This window comes from Balaenoptera ricei, chromosome 3 (assembly GCF_028023285.1).
Source record: "Balaenoptera ricei isolate mBalRic1 chromosome 3, mBalRic1.hap2, whole genome shotgun sequence".
NCBI lineage: Eukaryota > Metazoa > Chordata > Mammalia > Artiodactyla > Balaenopteridae > Balaenoptera > Balaenoptera ricei.
This window is the reverse complement of record NC_082641.1, coordinates 111,237,952-111,262,549: the sequence shown is the minus strand read 5'-3', so window position 1 is coordinate 111,262,549 and position 24,598 is coordinate 111,237,952. Positions and strand designations below refer to the sequence as shown.

General features: G+C 41.7%; 4 protein-coding genes across 9 annotated transcripts in view; 2 read left to right on the top strand and 2 right to left on the bottom strand.

Moving 5' to 3' along the window:
- The window catches only part of AFF4 (ALF transcription elongation factor 4), a 101,869-nt gene extending 92,388 nt beyond the window's left edge, over positions 1–9,481 (top strand). For all 5 annotated transcript variants that reach the window (XM_059917063.1, XM_059917067.1, XM_059917064.1 and 2 more), the window contains 2 exons: positions 739–959; positions 3,669–9,481. In XM_059917063.1, the coding sequence (XP_059773046.1) occupies positions 739–959; positions 3,669–3,796 (349 nt within the window). In that variant the 3' untranslated portion in view covers positions 3,797–9,481. The remainder of the gene's footprint in view (positions 1–738; positions 960–3,668) is intronic.
- Positions 9,482–10,095: 614 nt separating this feature from the next.
- On the bottom strand, positions 10,096–11,379 carry LEAP2 (liver enriched antimicrobial peptide 2). The gene is made up of 3 exons (XM_059917068.1): positions 11,041–11,379; positions 10,692–10,831; positions 10,096–10,383 (listed from the first exon to the last, which is right to left on the bottom strand). Exons 1-3 carry the CDS (start codon positions 11,095–11,097, stop codon positions 10,347–10,349), a joined length of 234 nt encoding a protein of 77 aa, XP_059773051.1. The 5' UTR covers positions 11,098–11,379; the 3' UTR covers positions 10,096–10,346.
- Positions 11,380–16,214: 4,835 nt separating this feature from the next.
- LOC132363780 (cytochrome b-c1 complex subunit 8) lies at positions 16,215–17,478 on the bottom strand. Of its 2 annotated transcripts, none has more exons than XM_059919469.1 (3): positions 17,392–17,478; positions 17,058–17,225; positions 16,215–16,413 (listed from the first exon to the last, which is right to left on the bottom strand). In XM_059919469.1, exons 2-3 carry the CDS (start codon positions 17,209–17,211, stop codon positions 16,319–16,321), a joined length of 249 nt encoding a protein of 82 aa, XP_059775452.1. In that variant the 5' UTR covers positions 17,212–17,225; positions 17,392–17,478; the 3' UTR covers positions 16,215–16,318. The 2 variants fall into 2 exon arrangements, with proteins under 2 accessions (XP_059775452.1, XP_059775453.1); XM_059919470.1 differs by having other exon boundaries at positions 17,383–17,452.
- Positions 17,479–19,789: 2,311 nt separating this feature from the next.
- GDF9 (growth differentiation factor 9) lies at positions 19,790–22,545 on the top strand. The gene is made up of 2 exons (XM_059919468.1): positions 19,790–20,186; positions 21,319–22,545. Exons 1-2 carry the CDS (start codon positions 19,790–19,792, stop codon positions 22,278–22,280), a joined length of 1,359 nt encoding a protein of 452 aa, XP_059775451.1. The 3' UTR covers positions 22,281–22,545.
- Positions 22,546–24,598: the final 2,053 nt, after the last annotated feature.

Here is a 24,598-nt window from a genome sequence, read left to right as displayed (position 1 = left end):
CTTTTGCCTTTATGTATTTTCTTAAGCACATTTAAAGTGCTAAAAGTGCAGATAAAAATATTCTTAACAAATAGCTTTTCTCCCCTCAACTACTGTTTGATTTTCCTTTTTTTATGGTCTTAGGCTTTTTCAGAAATTTTAGTACTGCTGAAATGAACCTGCCAGATTTCAACATGTGTTTTCTAGGAAATGCTTAATTGACAGGAAGCTTGAGATGATTGCAGTTGATTGAGAAAGCTGTTCTTCTTTGTCAGCTCTGAATAAGTTGGTTAAACTAGGAAAGTACCAGAAATTATGCAGTTCAAAATAAGATGTTTCCATCTACTACCACATTTTTTGTGTGTTAATTGTTAATACACCCAGCTTTCTATGAAACAGTTGGAAAGTACCTAATTATTTGCCCAAATAGGTGGAAAGTGTGTTGAGCTGGGAGTGAGATGATGTAGCTTCTAGGTCTTGGAACCGCTACTACTAAGGTGTATGACTTCCTCACTTCTTTCCCATCTTTTGTTCTGTTCCCGTTTGTTAAAGGAAAGAGTCTAGATAAAATGATAATTCACAGTGGTCTTCAGTGAGCTAAGTATTTATTTAAAAGAAATTGTACTTCTCTGGAAACTCTTCTAGTTTAAAAGAATCTTTAAATTTTAAAAGTCTTCATGTAGGAAGAGCCAGTAGTACATCGATTTCCTCACATTCACCATATTCATATGAATAAACTTCCTGTTTCTCTGTGTGTAGCAAAGCTGCTGGGATGCCTTCCCCTGTTTCTCCAAAGCTGTCACCAGGCAATTCGGGAAATTATTCTTCTGGGGCCAGTAGTGCTTCAGCAAGTGGTTCTTCAGTGACCATTCCACAGAGGATCCACCACATGGCAGCCAGCTATGTTCAGGTTACATCCAACTTCCTCTATGCCACCGAAATTTGGGACCAAGCTGAACAGCTTTCCAAAGAGCAAAAAGGTAGGGAGGTCTCTGAAGAGACTCTGAATGATGGAATTGTTAAAAAGAGCTTTTATGATATAGTTAAGTAAGTCTCTGGTATGCATTTAGTTTAGTCTAGAGTTAATGACAATCAGTTTGCTGATTGCCATTGCTTATCAATCATGTGAATATACTGAATTCAGTCAAAAAATACCTTGCACTATAGTGGGGACACAAACTAAACAAAAAATAGTTTTTGGTCTAAGACAAAATATGCCTTTGTTCAGGCAAATTTAATTACAGCTTATACTGTAAAAGTAATAAAATGTATATTCTACTCTGGGATGGTTAACAGTAAATTTGGCTATGGGCATAGGATTACATCCAGACATCTTGTACATGTGAGATGTTTAATATATAAGAAAGCATGTTCATATTGGATTTTTAGGTATATTGGAAGAAACTTATATGATAAAAGAGACTACAAAATGAATAGACTTATAGCATTCTTTAATATTAGGTCATTTGAGGCCTTGCACCCTGTTTGTTATCTCCAAAACTAAGAACACTGAGAATTAGAAAGTATTAAGATCTTGGGAAAAGTACAAGATAAACACCATCTTATTTTAATAGATGCTTTTAGTAAATATGTGTGTGTAGCATCTATTCAGGCAGTTCCTTTGTAGAGAAACACTTGAAGTAGCCAATCAATCAAGTGTCCTTTTGTCACAGAGTATATTTAAATACTTATAGCATGAACAGGTAATCAGATGAAAATGAAAAACTCCTATCCCTAAAGAGGGATAATGGTGGGAGAAATGTAGAAGGGGAACCCCAACATGCAATAAAAAGTTGTGTTTTTGAAAACCTAATTTGTTTCTAAAATTTTAAATATTGTCAGTGCTACTCAGGAAAGGTTACAAGGCTGGAATTCTTCTTAAGTCATCCCTACTTTACATTCTTCTCCCTGATGCCAGTTTTCTAGCATCATTCTTCCTTTCCTTTCCCTCTCTCCCTCCATCCCTTCCCCCCTCACTTCCTTTCTTCTCTCCCCAGCTCCTTGCTTACACACTTACTTGCCTGCCTGCCTGCCTGCCTACCTACCTATTGTATGGCAGTTTGCAAACATTGACTAAAGGAAAGAGAATGGTATAATGAACCCCATGTACCTTTTACTCAAGTTCAGCTTCAACAACATGTTTTGCTAATCCTGTTTTATCTTTCCCCCCGACTGCCCCCCACCGCCCCTCGTCCTCCTTTTCTTTACCTGGTGTATTTTAAAGCATGTATCAGATAACGACGTTTCACCTGAACATACTTTGGTATGCATCCTTAGGTGATAAGGAGTTTTCAAAAACATGACCGCCTTTATCACAGCCACCAAAATTAACAGTAACTCCTTTATGTCATCTAAGACATAGTCTCCCATCAGATTTCCCTATTGTCTCAAATATGCCTTTTTTTTTTTTTTTTTTTTTAACAGTTGGGTTTGTTTCAAACAGGATCCAAACATTCATTAATCAGCCTCAAGTATCTCCCTCTCCTCCTCTTTTTTTTGGGGGGGTGGGGGGGCAGGCATGCCATTGATGTCAAGGAGAAACTGCAGCATAGAATGTGTCATAGTCTAGATTTGGCTCATTACTTCTTCATTGTACATTTAGCTTGCTCTTCTGTCCCCCTCATTTCATTCATGCTGATAGTTATATCTTGAGACTTGATTAGATTCAAGTTCATTATTTTAGATAAGAACTTTTCATAGGTGTTACTCTGTATTTCCTATTACATCATATTACGAGGCATGTTAATGGTTATCCCTTTTTTAGTGTCAGTAAGATTTGACCATTGATTCATTCAGATGGTGTCGGCCTGACTCAGTTTGATGTAAGATTCCCTATTAAACTTTAACTTAGGCTTTTAGCATCCATTGATGGTCATCACCTACATGTGCTATTCCATTAGGAAACAGAAAATTCATCAGGAATTTATTAACTGGAATTCTATAAAGAAGATTCTTTTCTCCTCAACTGTTTGATTACTTCTTATCTTGTTTAAGTATACTGAGGTCTTTGTCATCACTGCACATGTAAAAACTCTCCTTACTGAGTCCTACATCCGTCTTCTTCCAAAATTGCTTTGGGTTCAAATGTCAGGATATTATCATTCCTTCCTCCTCTCTGTACCCTGCCTTACATGCACATCAGTCTGTATTTGTTCACATAGGAAGAATCCTTTCATTTCTGTCTCTTACATTTTTAAACTACTGTCTAAAACATGAGATTTAATGTATCAAAGTTGCATGACATGTGATTATAGCAGAAAGGTTGTCTAACCTCACAGTGGCTCTTATGGGGAAACATGCAGATAACATCCTCCTTTTTTGTACCACTTGCTTCTTATACAAAAACAGTACACAGAGAATGTTTTGAGTAATAGTACATTGTAGAATTAGGTCTGCATTTTAATAGTGTTTGCTACATACTAGCAATTTCCATCAGTGACATTTTGTTTATATGTATAACTCTTAATTCCTGACCATATGGTCTTTTAAAAATGTTTCGTGACTTAGGGAAAAAATATAACTTGAGAGACTATGGAATGATTTGTTTTAAAACACGAAGAGTTATTTTAGTGCAGGAGGGAGTGCTTTTTACTTTATATGAATAGTATTTTACAGTCTAGACTAAAAACTTTATAAAGCACTGATTCAAAAGAGTGTGCATCATTTAATAAGTGTTTTTGGTTTTCTAGAATTCTTTGCTGAACTGGATAAAGTAATGGGTCCTCTCATCTTTAACGCAAGCATCATGACAGACCTAGTTCGTTATACCCGGCAGGGACTGCACTGGCTTCGCCAGGATACCAAGTTGATATCCTGAACTGAACACATTCTTGTTGCCTCTGATTTTCTCCACAACACTGTGTCACATCACGAAGGAAAACTGCCATAACATACCACCTAGTCGACACTAAGAATGAGGAATGGTTTTCTCCTCCCTAGTTCATGTGTTGTTTTTTATAACCCAAAGCCATCATGTAGTTTGACCCCTTCAATATTCCCAATATGAAAAATTATTTAAATTCTTTTAAATCTGCAGCACGTTGATAAGCTGGTTTCAATGATCTGTAATAAGATTGAAATTTCGGTTGCAATTCATAACTAATCAGTTGAAATTCTATTTATTTTAATTTTTTTAAGTGCCCAGATTGGGGCTAGTTTAAAACTTAGTTATTTCTGCCTATAAATTTACTCTGTTGAATATTTTGTGTAAATTTAATGTAGGCATTTTTATTTATATACTTTGGGAGCTTTGTTACCTAAAAATAATGTCTTTTTGTGGTATCTCTTCTAAGAGTAAGAGTTGGTTCATCTAGAATGTGGACATGTTCTTCCTACACCTACTACCTGATATTACTTCAGATCTTAAGTACAATTTTATTATTGCAGAATTTATAGTTAGTATTAAGGATATTCTTCTACACATGAAAAATCACTTAACTATGAGAAGATGGCATTCTACATGGATGTAAAATGAAATGTGTCTGATTTGGTATGCATTATTTCAAGAACTGTGAACATGTGTTAATAACACTATAGCAATCACAAGGTGACTATAACTTGCATTTAATGCATTACAAAAGAGGGCAGGCAAACTTTCTAGGAGAAGCATATCATGTGAAGGGTTTCATAAAAGGACAATCTTGAACCTTATGGATTTTATTAAAACCATGTTTTTTGTTTTTTGGGGGTTTTTGTTACTAATAATTTGACACTTAACTGAAACAGAATAAGTTACTGTTGAACAAAGGATGATCTAACTCCTGAGCGTTGCTGCCTATATCTCTTGCATTGATGATGTTTGTAGGGTAAAATCTCTCTTCAGAATTCTAACTTAAAACTTTTTTCCCACACTAGATTGTGATGCTCTGATAGGAGCATTCAGTGACTGATGTAGGAATGGGCTGGAGCTTTGGTGTGTGTGCTCTTGCTATACAACTTAGAGTTCTAATGCCTGATGTAGAGATGATCAATTCTCCTTTTAAACCTGTCTTGTGTTTACTACCTTTGTATTATGAAGGCCCTCATCAATGATGTATGTTTCTGATGGGATCAGAAAATTCACACTAGAAAAGTACCTAACTTGGTTCAGTATGAGTTCTCTTGGGAAGGGGAGGGAAGCAGGGGTAGAGCTTGAGAAGCCAGCTCTGTAAGAGTTGTATATCAAAGTACCTTTCCCTATAAGGTGCATATAGGAGTCAAAAGTGAGAAATATACCTTCTATCTTTTGTTTTTAGTGCCCCTATCATGTCTGGTGTGCCTTAAATCTTACCTTTAAATGAAGAGTCTATGGATTGTTTACAGATGAAGTTTTACACTAGTTGCAGCTCACCCATATGGTTGGTATTCTGTAGTAATAATGTTAAATTCTCTTTCCTTTTCAATCGTCCTTTAGGGTCACATAAAGATTAATTCTTTCAGAAAAGCTAATGCTTTGGTACATGACTTAGTCTAACCTATTGGGTAATGCTGCTTCAAAAAATAGTTTGTCCTTCTCCCAGTTCCAAAAATGAATCCATCCAATCAGAAAAAAGGATTGCCCTGCTATTTATAGATGATTGCTAAGGCTTGAAATGGGAAAGAAGGGATAGAAAATCTCCAAGCCCAGTGGTATAATGACTCCTCTGTGTCTGAGTCTACACTTATTTATGAAGCTAGTGAACTTTCATTGTCCTGTGGCCTCATATAGAGCTTCTTAATGGTTTTGTACCTCAAGTTGTTTTTGCATATCACTGAAGATTCAGATCTCCAAATTATGCTGAATTTAACAATTTTCCCTTGGAGAAATTGCCTCTGATACCTTGCTAACTTAATCTTAGTGTGTTTTAGGAACAGTTTTCCTTAAGAGGACAGCTTCTCAGTGATCGTTATTCAGTAAGAAACTTGCCACAGTTAATCAAGTAGATGTTTGTCCTATTCTTCTCTGATTTCTCTGACTCTGATTCCTTAATTTTCCGTGATTTCTTAGAAATGGATAAAGGATCCTCTGAGCTTTTAGACTTCCAGCAACAGCAGCCAGTGGGGCACTTCTGAGTTCCAGTGTGTTCTAGTCTCTTGTGGGTCCTGAGAGGTAGCAAGAGCACTTCCCAGATCACAGTGATAATTTGTTAAAGCAGAATTTCCTGCATGTTTTTTGGTGCTGTGCTAAAGTACTCTCTCTCTAAAACTGTGTTAATTCTTGGAAAATGAATTTTTACAAGCTTTTCATTGTTGAGGGTTTTTCCCACCAGGTGGTAATGGGCAGTGGATCAAAATCCTTTTCTAAATAATTGAATTTTCAGTGTAATAGTCTCTGGAAACACCACTCCCTCTCCTGTGTGTCCATCTCCTCAGAAGTTCTGTCTGTCTTCATCTGTTCCAGCACATACTTTGCACTCCTTCACAGGCGACCATTCCTTCTTCCTCAGTAGGTGTCTTCAGTGTTCTCTAACTATTTACAACTGATTTTGACAAATAGCTAAAAACTTACTTAGTCTGAGACTTGTATTTAATATAGTTAATTATAAAAATAGCAGCTATTTAAAAAATTACTCTGTTGACTGCTCTAAGACCACACTTGTATGCCAGGAGGCAGCAGCCTACCCCACTGGACTCTTTACAGGCAACCAACGAACATATTACGGTGGATGAAGTTGTCACATGGTATAGTCTTGCCCGGCCTAGGCGGGGCTGTGGGGAGCACTCCCCTCCAGGTGATTCAAGCTTCCTCAGTCCAGCCCAGGTCCAGTCTGGCTGGGGAGCATTCAGCCCATTTCTTGCCTCAGTGCCACCTTTTTCTGGGCAAGTAGTTAAGAATTGACTTTATAAGCAACGAGTACTTCAGATAAATTTACAGCTGTAGTTGCTGAAGAGTAGAGAAGGTTGAGCATCACTAGTGTAACTCTCCAGTGTAAAAGCTGTCTAGAGTAACGTGTGCACGTGCCCACACATGCCTGTGCTCTGTGGGGCTCTCACGCTGGTGGATCCACAGGCATCTGGGTTGCACTTTGAACGACACACTTATGGCTTTATTAGGTTCGCTGCTGTTGTTGTTTTTTAATTGTTGTTTGTTTCTTTTCATTAAAGAAAGGTTTAATCAGCTAGATCAGACAGCACCATTTTTATATTTAATGACAGTAACCTCGAGAAATTACCTTATTGAATAAGCTTGCATTGTGAAGCAAGAGCCTGTAAAACACACCTGTTCTAAGTGAAATTTCTGGCTCTGGAGGCCAGCAGCACTCTGCGGAGTTTCAGCACAGCCCGTGATCGCTCCAGCCAGTGATGCCTAGTTGTGCAGGGGAGAGGTACGCTGTGCACTCTTGTAAGTGTGAGGGTATGCGACTTTGGATTTTAAAATTATGTACACATACACACTTTATATATATGTATGTATGTATGTATGAAAACATGAAGTTAGTTTGTCAAAAATGTGTGTGTTTAGTATTTTAGCTTAGTGCAACTATTTCCACATTATTTATTAAATTGATCTAAGACACTTTCTTGTTGACACCTTGAATATTAATGTTCAAGGGTGCAATGTATATTCCTTTTAGATTGTTAAAGCTTAATTACTATGATTTGTAGTAAATTAACTTTTAAAATATATTTGAGCCCTTCCGTAGTATAGTAGGGCTCTTACAGGGTGGGAAGGATTTTAATTTTCCAGTTGCTAATTGAACAAAAGGGCCTCATAATGTATTTTGAATTATAGAAGTTTGCCTCTGGGTCCCACGAACATCTACTGGGAATGATGTTTTAGGCAGATTGTGATGATTTTTTATTTTTCCTAAATAAATTGGGAAGCAAAACATTTCAAATCCATATAGATTCCTATAACTCATATTCCCTAATTATGTGGAACACAGATTTCATTTCAATTTCATGTATCTATGTGTTGGAGAGGCAGACTTTTTTCCAATAATAAATAATATTGCACATCTAAGGTTGCTCTTCAGTAAAATAAATAGAAAAGTATTGAATGACTTAGAATATGTAGTGACAAGAGGCCAAAATGTTCATGTTTGTGAGCATATCTTTCACATATTTACTAATAGAGAAATTCATTTTAGACCCCTAGACCCTGTAACTAAGCCGGCAAGTGATAGGAAGTAAGTTATTAACAGTTGGTAAAGCAGATACAGATTCTATTTACTCGAACCATATGGTTAATTAAAAAGAACTTACAGTCTCCACAAAAGCGAATAGAAAGAATATCTCAGTCTCTTCTGTTTGATAGAATTTGGTCACAGAATAAGGCATTAGAGTTAAGTCTAAACCAAGTCTTATAATCTTTAAGCAACCTAAAATAGCAACCTAAGTAATTGTCATATAATGAAGTTGACTTTCAGGAATGTCAGCTTGGACCTCTCCTTGCCACCATTGCTCAGCTAAGCATAAATTCCCATTTTTAAAAAGAAACAGCTAAAAAGCTCTCTAAATGAGCATGGGGAAAAAAGCTCTCACCCAGAAATTCTAGTAATATTCAGTTTTGACCTCTTACTGCTTCCACATAGGGTTTCTTTTCAGCTTTTATCCATTGGAATTTTCTACCTGCTGTGTTCCTCTCTGGAAAATATCTATTTGGAAATGCTGCCTTTCAAATCAATGCCATGATTATCCATACTGTTGAGTTTGTTGTTGCTGTTCAAGAAGTGTCCCCATTTTACAACTTTATGCACACACCTGGCAAATAATTGACATGAGCATTCAGCAGTACTGGGGTCGGGGCGGGGTGGGGCGGGACGGGGCTCACCAACAGAGCTGGCCCAGGTGGTAGTGCCTAAAAAGGCATCACCCTTGAAGACCAGATGTAGGGTTGGTAAGCACAGTAATGAAAATTTCTATCTAGCCTCCGTTTTGAATGGTTTTAGGAAATTTTGTATATGGAGGATGGAAATACTTATATATTTATTGAAAATTCTTTTATTTGAAATTAAAATTATTTGGTGAATAATGGTTTGATATTTGGGGAGGGTTTTGGAGGGGAGGTAATGCCGCTGATAAAAGCCTTGTTGATTCTGCAGAAAGGTACTGTTAGTGTCTGATAGAATGCCGTTGTTTTGTACATGATCCAAATCTTTGTTTTACATTTCTTTTATCCAAAATAATTTAGGCATCTGACATTTTCAACCAAAATTTCAATTATATACTGTGATTTTTATTTGTTGTAATAAAATTTCAGAGGTACTTTGGGGCTCAAAAGCTAGAATTTCTAAGTCAGTATGTGCATTTCACATAACAAAGCTGTTAATGGTGAGCAAAGTATTATATACTAACTAGATTTTTCCACATCTGTATAGTATATTATATGTATTTTGTGGTATTGAGATTATAGAAAGTTTAGAGTGTCAAACATGCGTTTAATGTGTATTTTTAAACAAATTTATGGCAATTAAAATATTTGGAGACAAGGGTATCACATTTCAATTTGTAAAGATCTTTTTAACTCTACTGTGTCATTAAGATGCTTTGTATAATGCCAAACCATAGCTGGAGAAACGAAGTTTAATAAATATCAAATAGATTTTCTGTATTAAAGTTTATAAACACTGCTCTCTACACTTCTTCAACTCCTACTTTGCCCTTTTCGTGTAATTTCTGTTTTGTATTTTAGGGTCCAGTGCTACTCTTCTTTAAAAGTCTGGTCCCATCAGTCCAGGTCTTAATTTCTGATTATAGAAATTCTGAACTGGCTGGCCATGGGTCCTTCTGCATAGATCAGAATTCACCCTGCTCCAGCAGAAATCTCATACACATCCTTTTTGTCATTCTTGGTGGCTTGGGCTTTTATCGTTTCATTTTCTTCCAGTTCTCTGTTCATAGACAAACTAGGGCACATCGTCAGGTACTGAGTGCCAGTATCGCCTATCTTTTGACACCTCACTGAAATGTTCTTTACATGGAGTGAAGGGTTAGGATCCAGGGCCATAGTTTATGAACTTGCCGAGGTTAATCACTAGCTACTAGTAAACTTTTGCCTTTAGCCTGCCATTGTGTTATTTCTTCAAGAAATGTTAACTCTCACTGCGCTTTCCAGATTGAGAAGTTAACACATTATTAGGCAATGCTGGGTTTTCTATAGTATACGAAATAAATCCTTCTTCCCCTCAAAAGCATGAATTCCAGGCTGCCAGAATCTCAGTTTGAGACATTTAATAGTATACATAGAAAAATAAACTCTTAAGTTGACAAGTTTAGTTATGCTTATCTGCATATCAACATTCCAAGAAGAAACGGAGACCAATTTAAAGCATACACCTGTCTTTAAACATTTAAAAACACAACATTGCTTCACTTAAGTGCCTCCAACCAAATGCAGTTAATCAATATTCCATAGAACGGAGCATTGTTGTAGGTAAGTGCTGTCCTCTTTTCCCCTGGTGTATACATCATTCCTGGGCCACACTTAGGGAACAGCGTCTTTTTCTAAGGGAAAAGAAAAGGTGATTTTTAAGACAGAGGTCTAGCAGTGCCCAGAGCCACCTCTACTGCATTTCCTTCCTCTGCTTGATATCCAGTCTCAGGGTAGAGCAAAGAAAGGAAAGGCACCACTCTTTTCATGGTACCTGTGTGGAGCCGTTCTTGGCTCTTAACTCTTGAGGGATTCTCCCCCGTGGAGCTCGCACCTCAACCCAGGCACTCTTCCACCCCAATTTTATTTTCAGGTCTGTGTATGTGCTAATCTCTCCTTTGCGCAGCTTCCCAGGCCTCTTGGGCCCAGGTTTGTGGAGTACCTGCATAGCCTTGTGATACATTCAGAATCATCCCGACAGGAGGCTCCAATGGGCCTGAGGGAAACCCCTCTCCAAAATGGGGTCATTCTCCTCAGCCTTCTCTTTGCTGAACTCAGTTCTGGTATTGGGGAGTCATGTACCTGTAGGACAAAGACAGATTCACCTCAGGTACGGAAGAGTTGAAACCTTGCTGTACAACTTGGAATAATGATCACCTCCCCCAGATGCTGTAGACTCAGAGCAGAGGGCCCATTCCTCAGGACTGAGGCTGGCGCTCAAGGTCTGCTTACAGTTCTTCCACCACCACTACCATCCCCAGCTACCCGCGTATGTATCCTTCTCTTCTTACCTGGCCTAACAGAAACAGGCAGACCAGGAGTACTGCAAAGAGTTTGAGGTGCCACATCTCAGTAGATGGGATATTGGATCCTGAAGGCTGGGGACAGTTCCCACTTCCTTTTATAGATAGATCTGCCTCTTCTATGGTTGCCAAGTCAGATGGGGGCAAAGTTTATATTTGCAGTCAGGGTCAATTTAATAAGTTAATGTCTACCAGAGAGGAATGTGCTCAAGGCCTGCCTTTCAGGCACGTAGTATTTACTGATCCCTCATCTGGACTTTGAGTGATCGTGTTGCTGGCATGGACCTTTTCACCCATTTTGCCAAAAGTCAGCACTACCTCCTCCCCTTTGAATAGCCACGTGAAGCCATTGAGGGAGACCAGGCACCTGGCCACGTTTTGATTCCAAAATAGCTCAGTGAGATCACTCTAGTCAAAACAGAATTCTAATAATGAGGTCTTCAGAAATAGTGTTGACCCCTTTCAGCCTTGTCTAGGAAAGAAGCACTGATCTATTTTGTTACAGGCACTTGGATAAGGCCCTTATCTCCCTTCTGTGGGAGGATACTTCAGCAAGCATGGTCTACAAGTGCCCCAGATCCCCATTTGTATAGATGGACTATCACCCTAATTATTTGTTTCACATCATCTCTGTAAAGAATGGAAACCCAGCTGCAGGAAGTTCAAAGTCTGGCCTACCTGCCATCTCCCAGGGGAAGGGCGATCAGGACTGACTGGTGGTGTTTCAGTCATGGGTGAATTGAATGAATAAGTGTAGGTTGACTTTGTTTCCTTTTTTAAAATGTGAATGAGGAGATAGCAGGGGCCCCTAAATCAGTGAGAGAGCTTGATGGTGGTGATAAACATTGTCAACCTTGAATTACTAGCTTTCTTGCCAGTAGCTGACTGGGCCTTTTACAGAGCACATCCTTCCAGCAGCCTCAGGGAAGCAGGCACAGGGCTGAGATCTCTCCAAAGCCCAAAACATTGTCACCTTAAGTAGGAACCAACACAAGTTTCTAGACCAAGAAAGAGCATGTACCTAAACCATGAGTAGTTATGGGTACTCATAATGACATAGACATTTTAATAAATTTGTGGGGAAAGGTGTGAATTCTGAGTAAGGAGATACATAGGACTTCAGATTTTCCTATAACCTGGAAGGAAAAGCCAAGAAGACAAATGCAACAAGATTTTTTTTTCTGCCTTGTGTCTCCCTGAACACCTGGCTGATACCTCTTCCCAAAGCCCTTCTCATCTTCACAGGTTGGATATGTGGTGAGGGCCTGCCTGTTCCCCAAGGAAAAGTGGAGGAGATGTGGCACAGCTGAAGATGGGACAGGACAGTCACGAATCCTCTTGCCAAGGGAGAAGAGGGTGGTATGGTGGGCCTCAGAGCTGGGATTGGGCGGGGTGTGACTCCACAGATGTGTCTGCCTGGTTCCAGTCCTCTCAGGACCAGGCAAGGCCTGGAGGGAGATACCACTGCTTGCACTTAAGGAACATGGAGAAGCAGAACTATGCCAAACTCACCTAAGCAATCCTGCAATTTTGAGACTAGTTAGCTGTTCCTTCCCTTTACTCCTGAGCTTTGATACAGAATGACCCCAAGTAGGGGCTTAACTAGAACTTTTGTGGGGTGGGGAAGAGGCTGTGTGGTGACCTAGTGAACACTGGGTAAGAACACAAATCTGATTACGTAAGTGAAAGACTGAACAGCATGATATCCTAGAGCCAGTTGGGTCTGTGGACTGAGTGCCAGCCTCCCGTTAATGAGCCTAGACTGATGTGCCAAATGGGATTTGGAAAGTGCTGATTCCAAAGATGGATACTTTCTCCTAATCCTCCATTTCTGCCTTCCTGTATTTCAAGGAAAATCAAAGTAGCCTTTTGTATTAACTTATAAAGCCAATACCACAGCCAAGGATAAGGGCCTGAGGCTCTGGGCCCTCTCTGTGCATGGGGAGAAGAAGGACTATTCATCGTCATGGGTGTGACAACACTGCAGAAGCCTTTGTAGCTCAAGCCTCTCTCTCTCTCTTTTTTTTTTTTGGCCTCACCGCAAGGTTTGCAGGATCTTAGTTCCTCGACCAGGGATGGAACTCGCGCCCCCTGCGGTGGAAGCGCAGAGTCTCAACGACTGGACGGTCTGGGAAGTCCCTTAAGCCTCTATCTTGTATGCCATCCCTCCTCCCAAAAGAAAAGATCCATTAGTTACTGCCTGTGGAAGGAATCACTGTGAGGGAGAGTATTTCATGTGTCTACAAACTCTGTAGTTGTTTTGTTTAAATATGGAGCAAAATCAAACTTTTAAAAGCAAAGCAGCATCCAAACAGCATTAAACTGAAGTGACAGAAGTTGCCCACAGCCATCCCACATCCCTTGAGTAGCTGTGAAGGCCTATTCCTAACATTAAAAAATAAAAATTGTAAAAGTCCAGGGGCTCTCTACAATCAAGTATTTTGCTGCATGAGTCAACCCAAAGTACATGTTCCTTCCTCCAGCAGAAAGGTCTAGGCGGCCATAAGGAGAAATGCTTGGCTGGGAGGCAGGAGCCGGGGGCCCAGGTAGGGTAGCTGACCAGATGCCAGCCCTGCCCCTCTTTGGGCTTTAGTTTCTTGTTCTGTCAATGAGATGGGAGCATATCTCTGAGGCCCCTCAGGCACTGACATTTGGGGGTTCAAATAATTAATTTAGAAGAAGAAAGTGAGACTGAAGCATGTTTGATAGCTTACAGCTTGGAAACTCTGAATACAACTCTGAGGGATTTTCTGTTTCTGAGGTAAGTGCCTAGGGTGAAATGGGAGACAGAGTGTGTAGCTACATGAGCAGCTATTTGAAACAGGTAGAGGGGAGATCATGAAGGGCTTGACAGTAATTGGAAACTTTTTTGCCGTCCCTGAGCAGGAGATGCCTAATGAAAAATGAAAGTCTCTGAAATGGAAAGACTTTTCCAGGTAAAACTTCAACGAAGGGTCAAAGTGTATTTGCTCAATCGCTGGCTAGAACTGGCACGGACTTCTGGGCCTGCATCTCTGGGACTGTATTGGCCGACGGAAGAATCCCCTTTGCTGCATTCTGCAGACCAGAGATAAAAGTCCTTGTGGGAGCAGGTGCACTGCTGGGGAAAAGAAGGGCCAAATGAACACGTGATTGTGCCCCAGCAGCAGGTGAAGGAGCCACACCCTGGCTGGAGGCTCCAGGTGGGTGGGTTATAGGCATAGAGGCCCACAACAGTGATCCCTCTTAAGAGACTTCACCCATTTTCCTGTTCTTTATGGATTTCTACAGATAAACCATAAAATGATCCCAGATCCCATATCATGTACAGGAGCACTGAGCTATAACTCACATTCCACACCATCCACCAGCCCCACGCCACCCCCCCACAGGACCCTGCTACACAGAGCTCTGGGTCTCCAAGCGTAGAGAGGGGAGCCCCTTGGTGAGGGACAGGCTTAAAGCAGCCTTTAACAATTTTATCCAAAAGCAGAAGCTTAGCACGTGCAAGGGCTTATAGGACAGTCTTCTCAGTAGAGCACTCCTGGGATAAAAGGTTTCAGACCAAGAGGCTCAGTGCCTGGTCTGGGCTAAGAAAGGGTCAGTTTGATTTCGGGCTGGTATCTCCAAAGGACTCAAAAGAACCAGAATAAAAGTCTAAGGGTAAAATGAAGCCAAGATATGGAACAAGGAAGGGTGGCCATAGTCCCTAGGAAGCTTGGGGCTAAAAGTGGAGGGAAAAAAAAACAGATATCAATGGCCTGTCAAGGCAGTGATTGATCCTCCCCTGGCAGGTGAACCTGTTCAAACTATGGAAGGTTAAGGATGCATTTACACCTTCTTCAGGTCCACAGCTTTCACCAGATTCTCAAAGGAATCTATAACCCATATACGTTGCAGATCAGGCAGCAAGCTCTGGGAATAAACTTGGACAAAAAGCCAAACAGGAAAATTAGACTATGTTTGGTGAGACAAGAGTTTTCATCACACCGCTGTCCTTTGTTAAGCCTGTACCACCCTGCCAGACTCTTACATGCCACTCATTTCACTGTTACCTCAGGCCTATGGCTTTGTCTTAATACATCTATTTTACGGATGCGAAGCTCACAGCTAAGGAATGAGGGTTTCTTGCCTTTATCACACATTGAGGAAGCAAGAGTTAAAGGATATGGGCCCAAGTCTGTCAGTCTCAGCTGTACCTCCTTCTCCTGCCTCACAATCAGTGCCATCTTACTGATTTTTGTTTTGCTTTAAGGTAGTTTTGGTTCCTGAAAGGCAGGAACAATCATTAGAATAAGAAGGAAAGACACATCCTGGGCCAGATGCTGAGCTGCCCTGTGAAAGTTGCTGCTCTGGACCAGCAGGAAATCTCCTTAGAAGAGAGGAAGTTTCTAGAAATGGAGCAGGGGAACCAGAAGCATAAAACTGCCAACACCTACCTGCACCATCTCCTGGTGAAGGGAAAAGGGTCTTTTCCACTAGAAAGGCTCTAAGACAGGGGTAAACATTTTCTATAAAGGGTCAGAGAGTAAATATTTTAGGCTTTATGGGCCACACACGGCTAAAAAGCACTGTTAGCAACCTGGTACAAACACAGCCAGCTTGCTGACCACAGCTCTAGAGGCAAAGGGGTCACCTCACTCTTTCCTTTCATAGCTGACTTCCTATCATGTGGTACAGCACAGCTTTAAGAGCACAAACTTTAGTGCTCTACCACTCACTAGCTGTATAATTTGAGGCAAATTACTTGACCTCTCTGTGCCTGTGTCCTCATCTGCAAAATGAGTGTAATAGTGATACTTCAAAGGTAGTTTTGAAGGAAAAAACCCCGAAAAACCAAAGGTAGTTGTGAGGTTTAAAAGAACTTATTTGTGTAAAGGGCTAAGAAGAGTACCTGACACACTGTGATTACTAGATTTTATTGTCAGTATGGAAGCAGTGGAAGCATGGAAGCAGGGAGCCAACATTACCCACAGTCGACGCCATCCACAACTGTTCAACTACAGGAGTAGCTGCAGCTACATTCTTGTAGGTTATAGAACAAGGAGCGAGCTACAATCCTTCACCAAACTCAAACTAGCCAAAACGGTTCAGGACTCATGCTGGGAAGGGGAATTCATGAACTTGAAAAGTAGCAGTCACATCCAAGGACTCTGCTCACACAAAACGCAAAATCACAACAGTGCAGCCTATAATAAGTTTATTGTGTCTTCAAGACACTAAATGTAGACTCCTCTCCCAGAGAAGGGTCTTTCAGAGACAAGAAACTATTATCCAGATGAGTTGCTCATTTGTCATTTTCATACGCAGCTGGATTCTTCCTCTTGGATTTCTCAAACTCCTGTGTTCCCCATGTGTAGACAAGATAAAACACTACGAATGCTATAAAAATAATAAATGAAAATAAGCAGTGAGCACTTACAAGACACATGGATCTCAGTCCTCTTTTCTGACTCAACATATTCTGCCTTACTGTCTCTAGATTTTAAGAAACCACTCTTAAACGAGACGATCAAGAAAGGTTACATTACAAACCCATTTTTACAGGTGTGTAAAAGAAAGGGGTTTACCCAGGAAAATTTGTGACCAACTCTTCCCTATTGCTCCCCTGTTGCACATTTTAAAGTATTTTAATGAGATAACTGAGATCAAATTCACATAACATAAGCTTCATCATTTAACCATTTTGAAACGTACACTTCTGTGGGTTTTAGCAAAGTCACAATGTTGTGCAACTATCATCACTATCTGCTGCACCTTTAACACAAAACAGTTCATCGCTAAGAAGTGGGTAAAGATGACCTCAGAGGGAGACGCTGGAGTCACACAACTGACCTTGGGCCAGTCATCTAAGCTGTGACTCACCTCCCTCATCTATAAGATGGGGAGGATATGACCAGTTCAACGGCATTCAGGACTATTCAATGAGAAAACGTGTGTATGGCGAGCTGTGGAGTGCTCAGTGAGGGACCCGCAGTGCCCACTGTGGATGGGAGTCCAGCCCCCCGCCCGGCCAGAGCACTCACGCGGCGCGACGCGAAGGATGCGCGCCCGAGTGCGGCGCAGCATGTTGGGGATGCCCTTGCTGAAGTAGTGCGGGAAGGCGCGCTGCTCGAAGGGTGACAAGCTGTAGGTGATCACATGCCGCATCCGCATCAGATGCCCAAACTCGCGGCCCATGGTCGCGGCGGCGCCTGCAGGACGGAGGGTGGAAAGGCGCTGGGCTCAGGCTTTGTACATGCCGCCCCCAACCCGAGGCTCTCCCCGGCGCTCCTCACTCCTTCCAGCCTAGACGGCGCCCCCACCCCCCCGGGGCCACCGAGACCGCACTACCGGACCCCACTCCCGCACCGAGGTCACCTCGCCCTCCGCAGCGCAGAATCCACCGGCCTCTGTCTGCCACTTCCGGTAGGATCGGACGCCGCGCTAGAAGGCAGTGAGGTCACTTCCGGGAGGATCAGTTCCCGGCTGTCTCCGGGGGAAGGCGCCATCCTCCCCTGGGCCGGGGAGGAGCGCCCCGGTCGAGTGACGTAAGGTGGGCGGTGCCTGCTTGGGGGTCGGGCCAAGCGCGACTGAGTGGGCGTTGGGGCACGGCGGCTTCCCCGCGAGCCTCTCAGGGTTCTCCTCGGTTCCCGCCTTTCCCGGGAGCCGCACGGACTAAGAGTTGAAGAGCCAGGGGCCCGCCGACCTCGAGGGCCGCGCTGGCCGCGCGCTTAGGGTCGGGTGTTCTCCCGCGGTGGAGAGCGCCCCCGAGGCCGGCGCCCGGCAGCCGACGCGAGGTTTTGTAGGGTCTTGTCCAGTAGCTGGAACAGGAATCGGTTATGTTCAAGCCCTCAGCGACCCCAGACCCCGAATCAGGGACACGGATCTGGGACTTCTCTTGGCACCCACCGGATTAGAATCCACTGGCAGGGTGTAGACTTTCCCAAGAGAGAATAAAAATGTTTCCTCAAATTTAGCCACAGGAGTCCTCAAGTAATAGTCCAGCAACTGATGAACAGCTGTTAGTGGTGGTAGGAGGGAAGAAAGAGGCGACCTCCACAGCAGCCGGCTTCCCTCGGACGGGGTTCTGCCTGGGGCGGGATGTCACGTTGCCCACAGTTCACTCCACTTCCCAGGAGGGAAGCGATTCCATTTTCGGAAAAGTGCTGTCTGCTTAAGGATGCCGCTGTCCTGTACAGCTGACTGACTTTTCCACTTAATGCAGCATGTCTGTAAATGTTTTGTTCATGGAATTGCTGGCCATGTGTAATCTAGGACTAAGTTCTCGTTCAACAGTTTGGCTGTGTTTTATAACCCTGCTTACCAGCCACGGGCCAGGGAGGCTTGGCCGACAATGAACTTAAAATTTACAAATAGGGACTTCCCTGGTGGCGCAGTGGCTAAGAATCCACCTGCCAATGCAGGGGACACGGGTTCGAGCCCTGGTCCAGGAAGATCCCACATGCCACAGAGCAACTAAGCTCATGTGCCACAACTACTGAGCCTGCGCTCTAGAGCCCGCGAGCCACAACTACTGACCCCACGTGCCACAACTACTGAAGCCAGCACGCCTAGAGCCCGTGCTCTGTAACAAGAGAAGCCAGTGCACCACAAGGAAAAGCAGCACCCGCTCGCAGCAACTAGAGAAAGCTCGCGTGCAGCAATGAAGACCCAATGCAGCCAAAAATAAACAATAAATAAATAAATTTATTTTAAAAATATTTACAAATATACCTCGGTTTTATCAGCCTGGGTACTGCATAGACTGGTCTGTATCTTATACCATGAGTATATTCAGCTCTTCATTGTGCACCCGTCTCATTTTTTCTAACACATCATCTCTAACCTGATTTTAGCTCAGAGGCAAGAACATAAATACTTATAACAGTTAAGAACAAAAATATCCTAGCAAATTCTACCACAATTTGAGTGATTAATAAAAAATAAAACTTTCGTTTATTTTCTAGCACCTGAAAACATCTCTAAACCTTTCAACTAAAGTATGTACAGATGAATGTGCAGACCAAAGTAAAGGCATCAAGATAATTATATTTAAAAATGAGTCAGGATTAAAGGCGATGTCCCTCTTTTTAAAAGCATATTGCAGTATTCCAAGTACATATCCTTACTAAGCTACCTGAGAGAACTAGGCAACTTAATAGTTCTCTGCTCTCTGGAATTTCAATGCCAATTGTGACTTTCTCTCACCCTCCAAATCAACATGCAGTAAATAAATATTCTAAGCACCTGGAAGTGGGAGATGTGATGAGGATGGAGAGGGGGAGTAAACCGAATACCATAAGTTGCATACCAATAGATCTGCGTATCATCATGAATAATTAGTTAGCCTTTCCATGTCCCTTGGAAGTTTCAGCAAGCACCTAAGGAACACTTTAAGAATACTAATCTCTCTCAAAAAATGGGTGGTTTTGTTTTAAGATCATTCCTCAATTCCTCTTAGCCTTTCAGCTACATAGCTAGTCCATTAACTTAAGAGATTTTAAATAAATGCCAGGGAAAAGGAAAAGGAAAGCCACATAACCAAGTAAATCTGTATCTAATTAGGAGAAATTGGATAAATAGGGTGTTATCAGCTGTTTGACATACAGCTGATAAAAATTACCTTCAGCTAGGCATCCTTGATGTCTGATTACGGAAGTGAACCGAGCCCACGCACACACCTAAAATTTATTTAAGAGACCAACAGAGGCTCTTCCTGGCTTTTAGGAAGAAGACTGGTATGGGGAAACGTGTTTCTTGATAATTCTTCCAAGCCATGGCACTTCCCAGCAAATTCTTCCTTTGTTTTTGCTGCTTTGCCTGGCTCTGTTTTCCTATTAGCCTTGGTTCTCAGGCTTCTAGGGGAGAAGCTCAGATTGCAGCTAGTGCTCCACTGGAATTTGAGGCTGAGCCTCGGTCCTTTCTGCAGCCTCTAGATGGGAGACACAGACCTGGCCTCCTTTCCCCTCTCTTTAAGGTTCTGTACGATGGGCAAACGGAGGCCCCCAGGCTGCAGCCAGATGACAGAGCTTTGCACTACATGAAGAGGCTCTATAAGGCATGTGCTACCAAGGAGGGGATCCCGAAATCCAACAGAAGTCACCTCTACAACACTGTTCGGCTCTTCGCCCCCTGTGCCCAGCACAAGCAGGCTTCTGGGGACCAGGTGACAGGTGTGTAGGAGCAGACTGGTTAATGGGTGGAGGGAAGAAGATAGACCTTCTGCATTTCAGTTACAGAAAGGATCTGGCCCTTGCTCCTTGACTTACATTTTACTTTGCATGATACTCAATATCAAATTCCAAACAAATCTGGTACTTGATCTTATTGTTTCTTCCTAATGCCCTCATGGGTTAAGCTGGGCTGGTATGCTAGAAGAGACTTAATGGCCCTAAAGGCTGGGAAAGTGCTGCTGGAAGTTAGCGTCTTGTCCAAGGTCACAAAATCAAGACTGGAAAAGAGGTATTTTGACTTCCAGTTGCATATTCTTCTCATGCTACCAATTCTGGCCTGGATATGTGCCTAAAGAATCTCTTTCAGCTGTTGGTGTGTTTTATTAAACAGGATATTTCCCCATGTTTGTTGCTTTCTGTGAGAGGAAAGCTTAAGTACCTATGTGGAACAGTAGATCCTTATAAGAACAAAGCATTAGTCAACAATCTTGTGTGTGTGAGAGAAGGAAGCAGCACTATTAACAGAATCTATATTCACTAGCTCATAACTTACAGAAAACCCTTCTAACTCAGCACGTCCTTTGTGGCTATTTAAAACCTTTCCTCCTTCCTTGATGTCCTGTTTTGTTATAGTGGGTTTAGAGCCTCCATTTGCTGTCGGTCTCAAGTGTTCCAAATTAACTTAGACAATTATGTTTTCTTTATTGAGTCTGTCCATAAGGACTTGAATGTTTTCTTAACAAGCCTGGCAAGTGTCTTTATTATATTTTTCCCCTTAGAGACTCTTCAAGAGAAAAATACTGCTCTCCTTCTTAGCTTCCTCTATGTTTGAAGCAAGTTATTAAGATTCTGAAACTTCAGAATGTAATGATTCCCCGTTTTAATTCACCACCAGAGCTGTTCTGAATTGCTGGTGATTAAGTATCCAGCTGTAAGTGCTGGGACTTAGTTATGGTACTGGTTACCTGCTTTTTTTTTTTTTATAACCCCCATCCCACCCCAATTTTTGTTTTGAGACTTGAGAAAGTGGGAAAAGGGTGGAAGCACATCCTGAGGTACTAATTCCTTGATCTGACTTTACGTTGCTTTCGATTTGTATTGAGCATTACTGGTGGCTTGTTTTTCTCCTCAGGTACCCTTCCATCATCAGTGGACCTGCTGTTTAACCTGGATCGTGTTACTGCTGTTGAACATTTACTCAAGTCAGTTTTGCTATACACTTTCAACAACTCCGTTTCTTTTCCCTCTCCTGTTAAATGTGTGTGCAACCTGGTGATAAAAGAGCCAGAGTTTTCTAGCAAGACTCTCCCAAGAGTTCCATACTCATTTACCTTTCACTCACAGTTTGAACTTAGAAAGAAATACAGATGGATTGAGATTGATGTGACGGCTCTCCTTCAGCCTCTAGTGGCCTCCAACAAGAGGAGTATTCACATGTCTGTAAGCGTCACGTGTGTGAAAGACCAGCTGCGGCATCCTTCAGTGCAGGACAGTCCACTTAACGTGACTCTTCTGGCAGCCCCCTCACTGCTTTTATATCTGAATGACACAAGTGCTCAGGCTTATCACAGGTGGTATTCCCTCCACTATAAAACGAGGACTTCACAGGGTCCTGACCAGAAGAGAGAGCTGTCTGCCTATCCCATGGGAGAAGAGGCTGCTGAGGGTGTGTCCCGTCACCGGAGAGATCAGGAAACTGTCGGCTCTGAATTGAAGAAGCCTCTGGTTCCAGCTTCATTCAATCTGAGTGAATACTTCAAACAGTTTCTTTTTCCCCAAAATGAGTGTGAGCTCCATGACTTTAGACTTAGCTTTAGTCAGCTGAAGTGGGACAACTGGATTGTGGCTCCACGCAAATACAACCCTCGATACTGTAAAGGGGACTGTCCCAGGGCGCTCGGACATCGGTATGGTTCTCCGGTTCACACCATGGTGCAGAACATCATCCATGAGAAGCTCGATTCCTCAGTGCCGAGACCATCCTGTGTACCTGCCAAGTACAGCCCTCTGAGTGTTTTGGCAATTGAGCCTGATGGCTCAATCGCTTACAAAGAATATGAAGATATGATAGCCACTAAGTGCACCTGTCGTTAACATAGGCTCCTCTCAAGTAAAACCGTGAGTCTCCTGGCCAAAGTAAATGCCGTGCGCCTGTCTGTGCCTTTGGGAGAAAGTTTCATGTATCAAGTCTCTAAATGTAATGCAGTGTGTTGTGTGAGGAGGAGCCTGGGTAGATGAGCACATTCTGTGGCATCTATCACGGTAAAGGGATAACAGCTGCCTTTCTCATTGCCAAATGTAAATGAAATGTACTTCTTTTGGAAAGCTTTACATTTTTTTCCCCTGAGTGATTATTTTTTTCTTTTGCAGGAGTCTTGTTTTTGATGTAAGAAAAAAAGCTTAATTAGCATAAATCTTGGATGGAACTGCAGCTCTAAATAGGCAATTCAGATTGCTGTAGTCTTATTTAATGGAACAATAAATTGCTGTGAGTGGCATAAATTTTCTGTGTGTGGTTTTAATTAAAGATTTGCTTTTAAATGGTCATTTGAGAGGGAGAGGGAAATGTGTCTAAAAGATAGTCTCTCTCACTCCGAAAAAGGGATAGTAAGTGGAGCTGAGACTAACTTCTCCATATCCTGACGAAGTGAGAGTCATTACACTAGAGAGTATGCAATATAACCCATTTCTGTTGTATTAGTGATTGGTACTAACTCTGCTCCTTAGATGGCTTGTGTAGATTGGTTGACTCATGTCAAACAATAGCATTTGTCCCATTTATTTAAAGGAAATAGCCTTGCAAATTTTCCCAACAAAATGCAGAGTTCAAGGTTTTTAAAACGTATTTTCTCCTTTATATATTTTAAAACTCTGACCTGTTGCAAGGAGGTCAAGAAGCGTTTTTTCTTGGCTGGTTGGTTTGTTTTTGCTGCTTTCCCTCAGCTCCTATCACTCCACCCGCACAGGTTTTTTTTCCAGGTGGATATAGCACTGTTTGCACTAAATTAAGCTGGCAGTGACTAGGTTATATTACAGCGCGGGCCTTGTTTGCATATGAGGGCTTTTATGTGGGTTTTCAGTAAACCTACCTTGAGAAAGCCCTGGAGGCGCAGAGTCCGGGGCTGATGCAGTGATTTTTTGTTTCAGAGTTTGTAAAACCCTCATCTACAAACCAAAAGTAACTCCAAGGTGCAAGTACTTCTCATTCTTTAAATGATTTTTGCTTGGTGCTTAGTGTCTAAAGAAGTCAGCTGGGATTTTGATAGGGATTGTGTTGAATCTATAGATTAGTTTGGGGTGTACCGCCATCTTAACGTTAAGTCTTCCAATCCACAGGTGTGAGAAGTTTTTCCATTTATTTAGATCTTTCATTTCTTTAGAAAATATTTTGTAGTTTTTGAGTATGTTTTGCACTTTACATTGTTAAATTTATTTCTAAGTATTCTCTTTTGATGCTGTTGGGAATTAAATTGTTTTCTTAGCTTTATTTTTGAATTGTTTCCTGGTGCTGTCTTGCATACACCTTACAAACCTGCACACACTGTCCTAAATGCTCTATTTATCTGCTCATGATTTTTTTCCCTCTAAAAAACATTTTTTCCAAAAAATAGGACTGAAAAGTTTTAGGTGGCCTAGTTTCCAAATAACTTTGCCATCTTGTTGTGTAACTTGTACCATTACTCTTGGGTAAATGAAGCTGCAAATATAAGAGATAAATGGTGTTTCAGGGGTTTGTATCATTCTCTGTCATTCTTAGGAGTAAAAAAATATTTGGAATGGCCAGGGCACTAGTGATGGTGGCAAGGTACAACTGAGCTTATTTAAAGGTAAATCTCCCTTAAATATGGCTGTTTTCAAATGGACCACATGAAATTTACATCAACTTTAAGGATTCCTCATAGTTTTCCAAATGCCCTAAACTGACATTTTTTTCCCTTAAAAAGGGGAATTTGTTTTGCTTTATTGTTTTGGGGTGGTTTTTTTTTTTTCATGGCCTAGTTCTGTGGCTGAGTATGGAATATGGTCTGCAATCAGAGGTTTTGAAAAGAAGAAAATGGTGGGGTAGTTTTGATGGAAGTTAAGTATTAGGGTCAATGCCAAAATTAGGAGTAGATAAATATTATAGTTCATCCGTATAGGTAAGTTCTAAAATTGACTGACTTAAAACACTTTTGCACAGTGTTTTGATGCTATAGCTGTGTAACGATAGCTTGAAAACCGTAAGCTTGGCTTCCCCCATCCCTTTAGGCTTTATTTGTAAATCTAGTCTCTTTCATTCAGAGGACAGCGTTAATATGCAGGGCTTCTATATCTGCTAAATTTAAACTTCAAAGATTCTCTTCTACACAATCGAGGAGGATACACTAGTCTCCCAACTGCCGCCTCCGTTCGAAACCTGTGTTTCTTCAGTT

Excerpts from the sequence above, each read along its gene's own strand:
- LOC132363780 (XM_059919469.1), bottom strand. The coding sequence starts at position 17,211 with ATGGGCCGCGAGTTTGGGCATCTGATGCGGATGCGGCATGTGATCACC. Across the intron at positions 16,414-17,057 it reads CATCCTTCGCGTCGCGCCGC|CATTCGTAGTGTTTTATCTT; the intron begins GTGAGTGCTCTG and ends TTATTTTTATAG.
- GDF9 (XM_059919468.1), top strand. The coding sequence starts at position 19,790 with ATGGCACTTCCCAGCAAATTCTTCCTTTGTTTTTGCTGCTTTGCCTGG. Across the intron at positions 20,187-21,318 it reads TTCTGGGGACCAGGTGACAG|GTACCCTTCCATCATCAGTG; the intron begins GTGTGTAGGAGC and ends TTTTCTCCTCAG.
- LEAP2 (XM_059917068.1), bottom strand. The coding sequence starts at position 11,097 with ATGTGGCACCTCAAACTCTTTGCAGTACTCCTGGTCTGCCTGTTTCTG. Across the intron at positions 10,832-11,040 it reads GCCTGTTTCTGTTAGGCCAG|GTACATGACTCCCCAATACC; the intron begins GTAAGAAGAGAA and ends TTTGTCCTACAG. Across the intron at positions 10,384-10,691 it reads TGTATCACAAGGCTATGCAG|AAAAAGACGCTGTTCCCTAA; the intron begins GTACTCCACAAA and ends CTTTTCCCTTAG.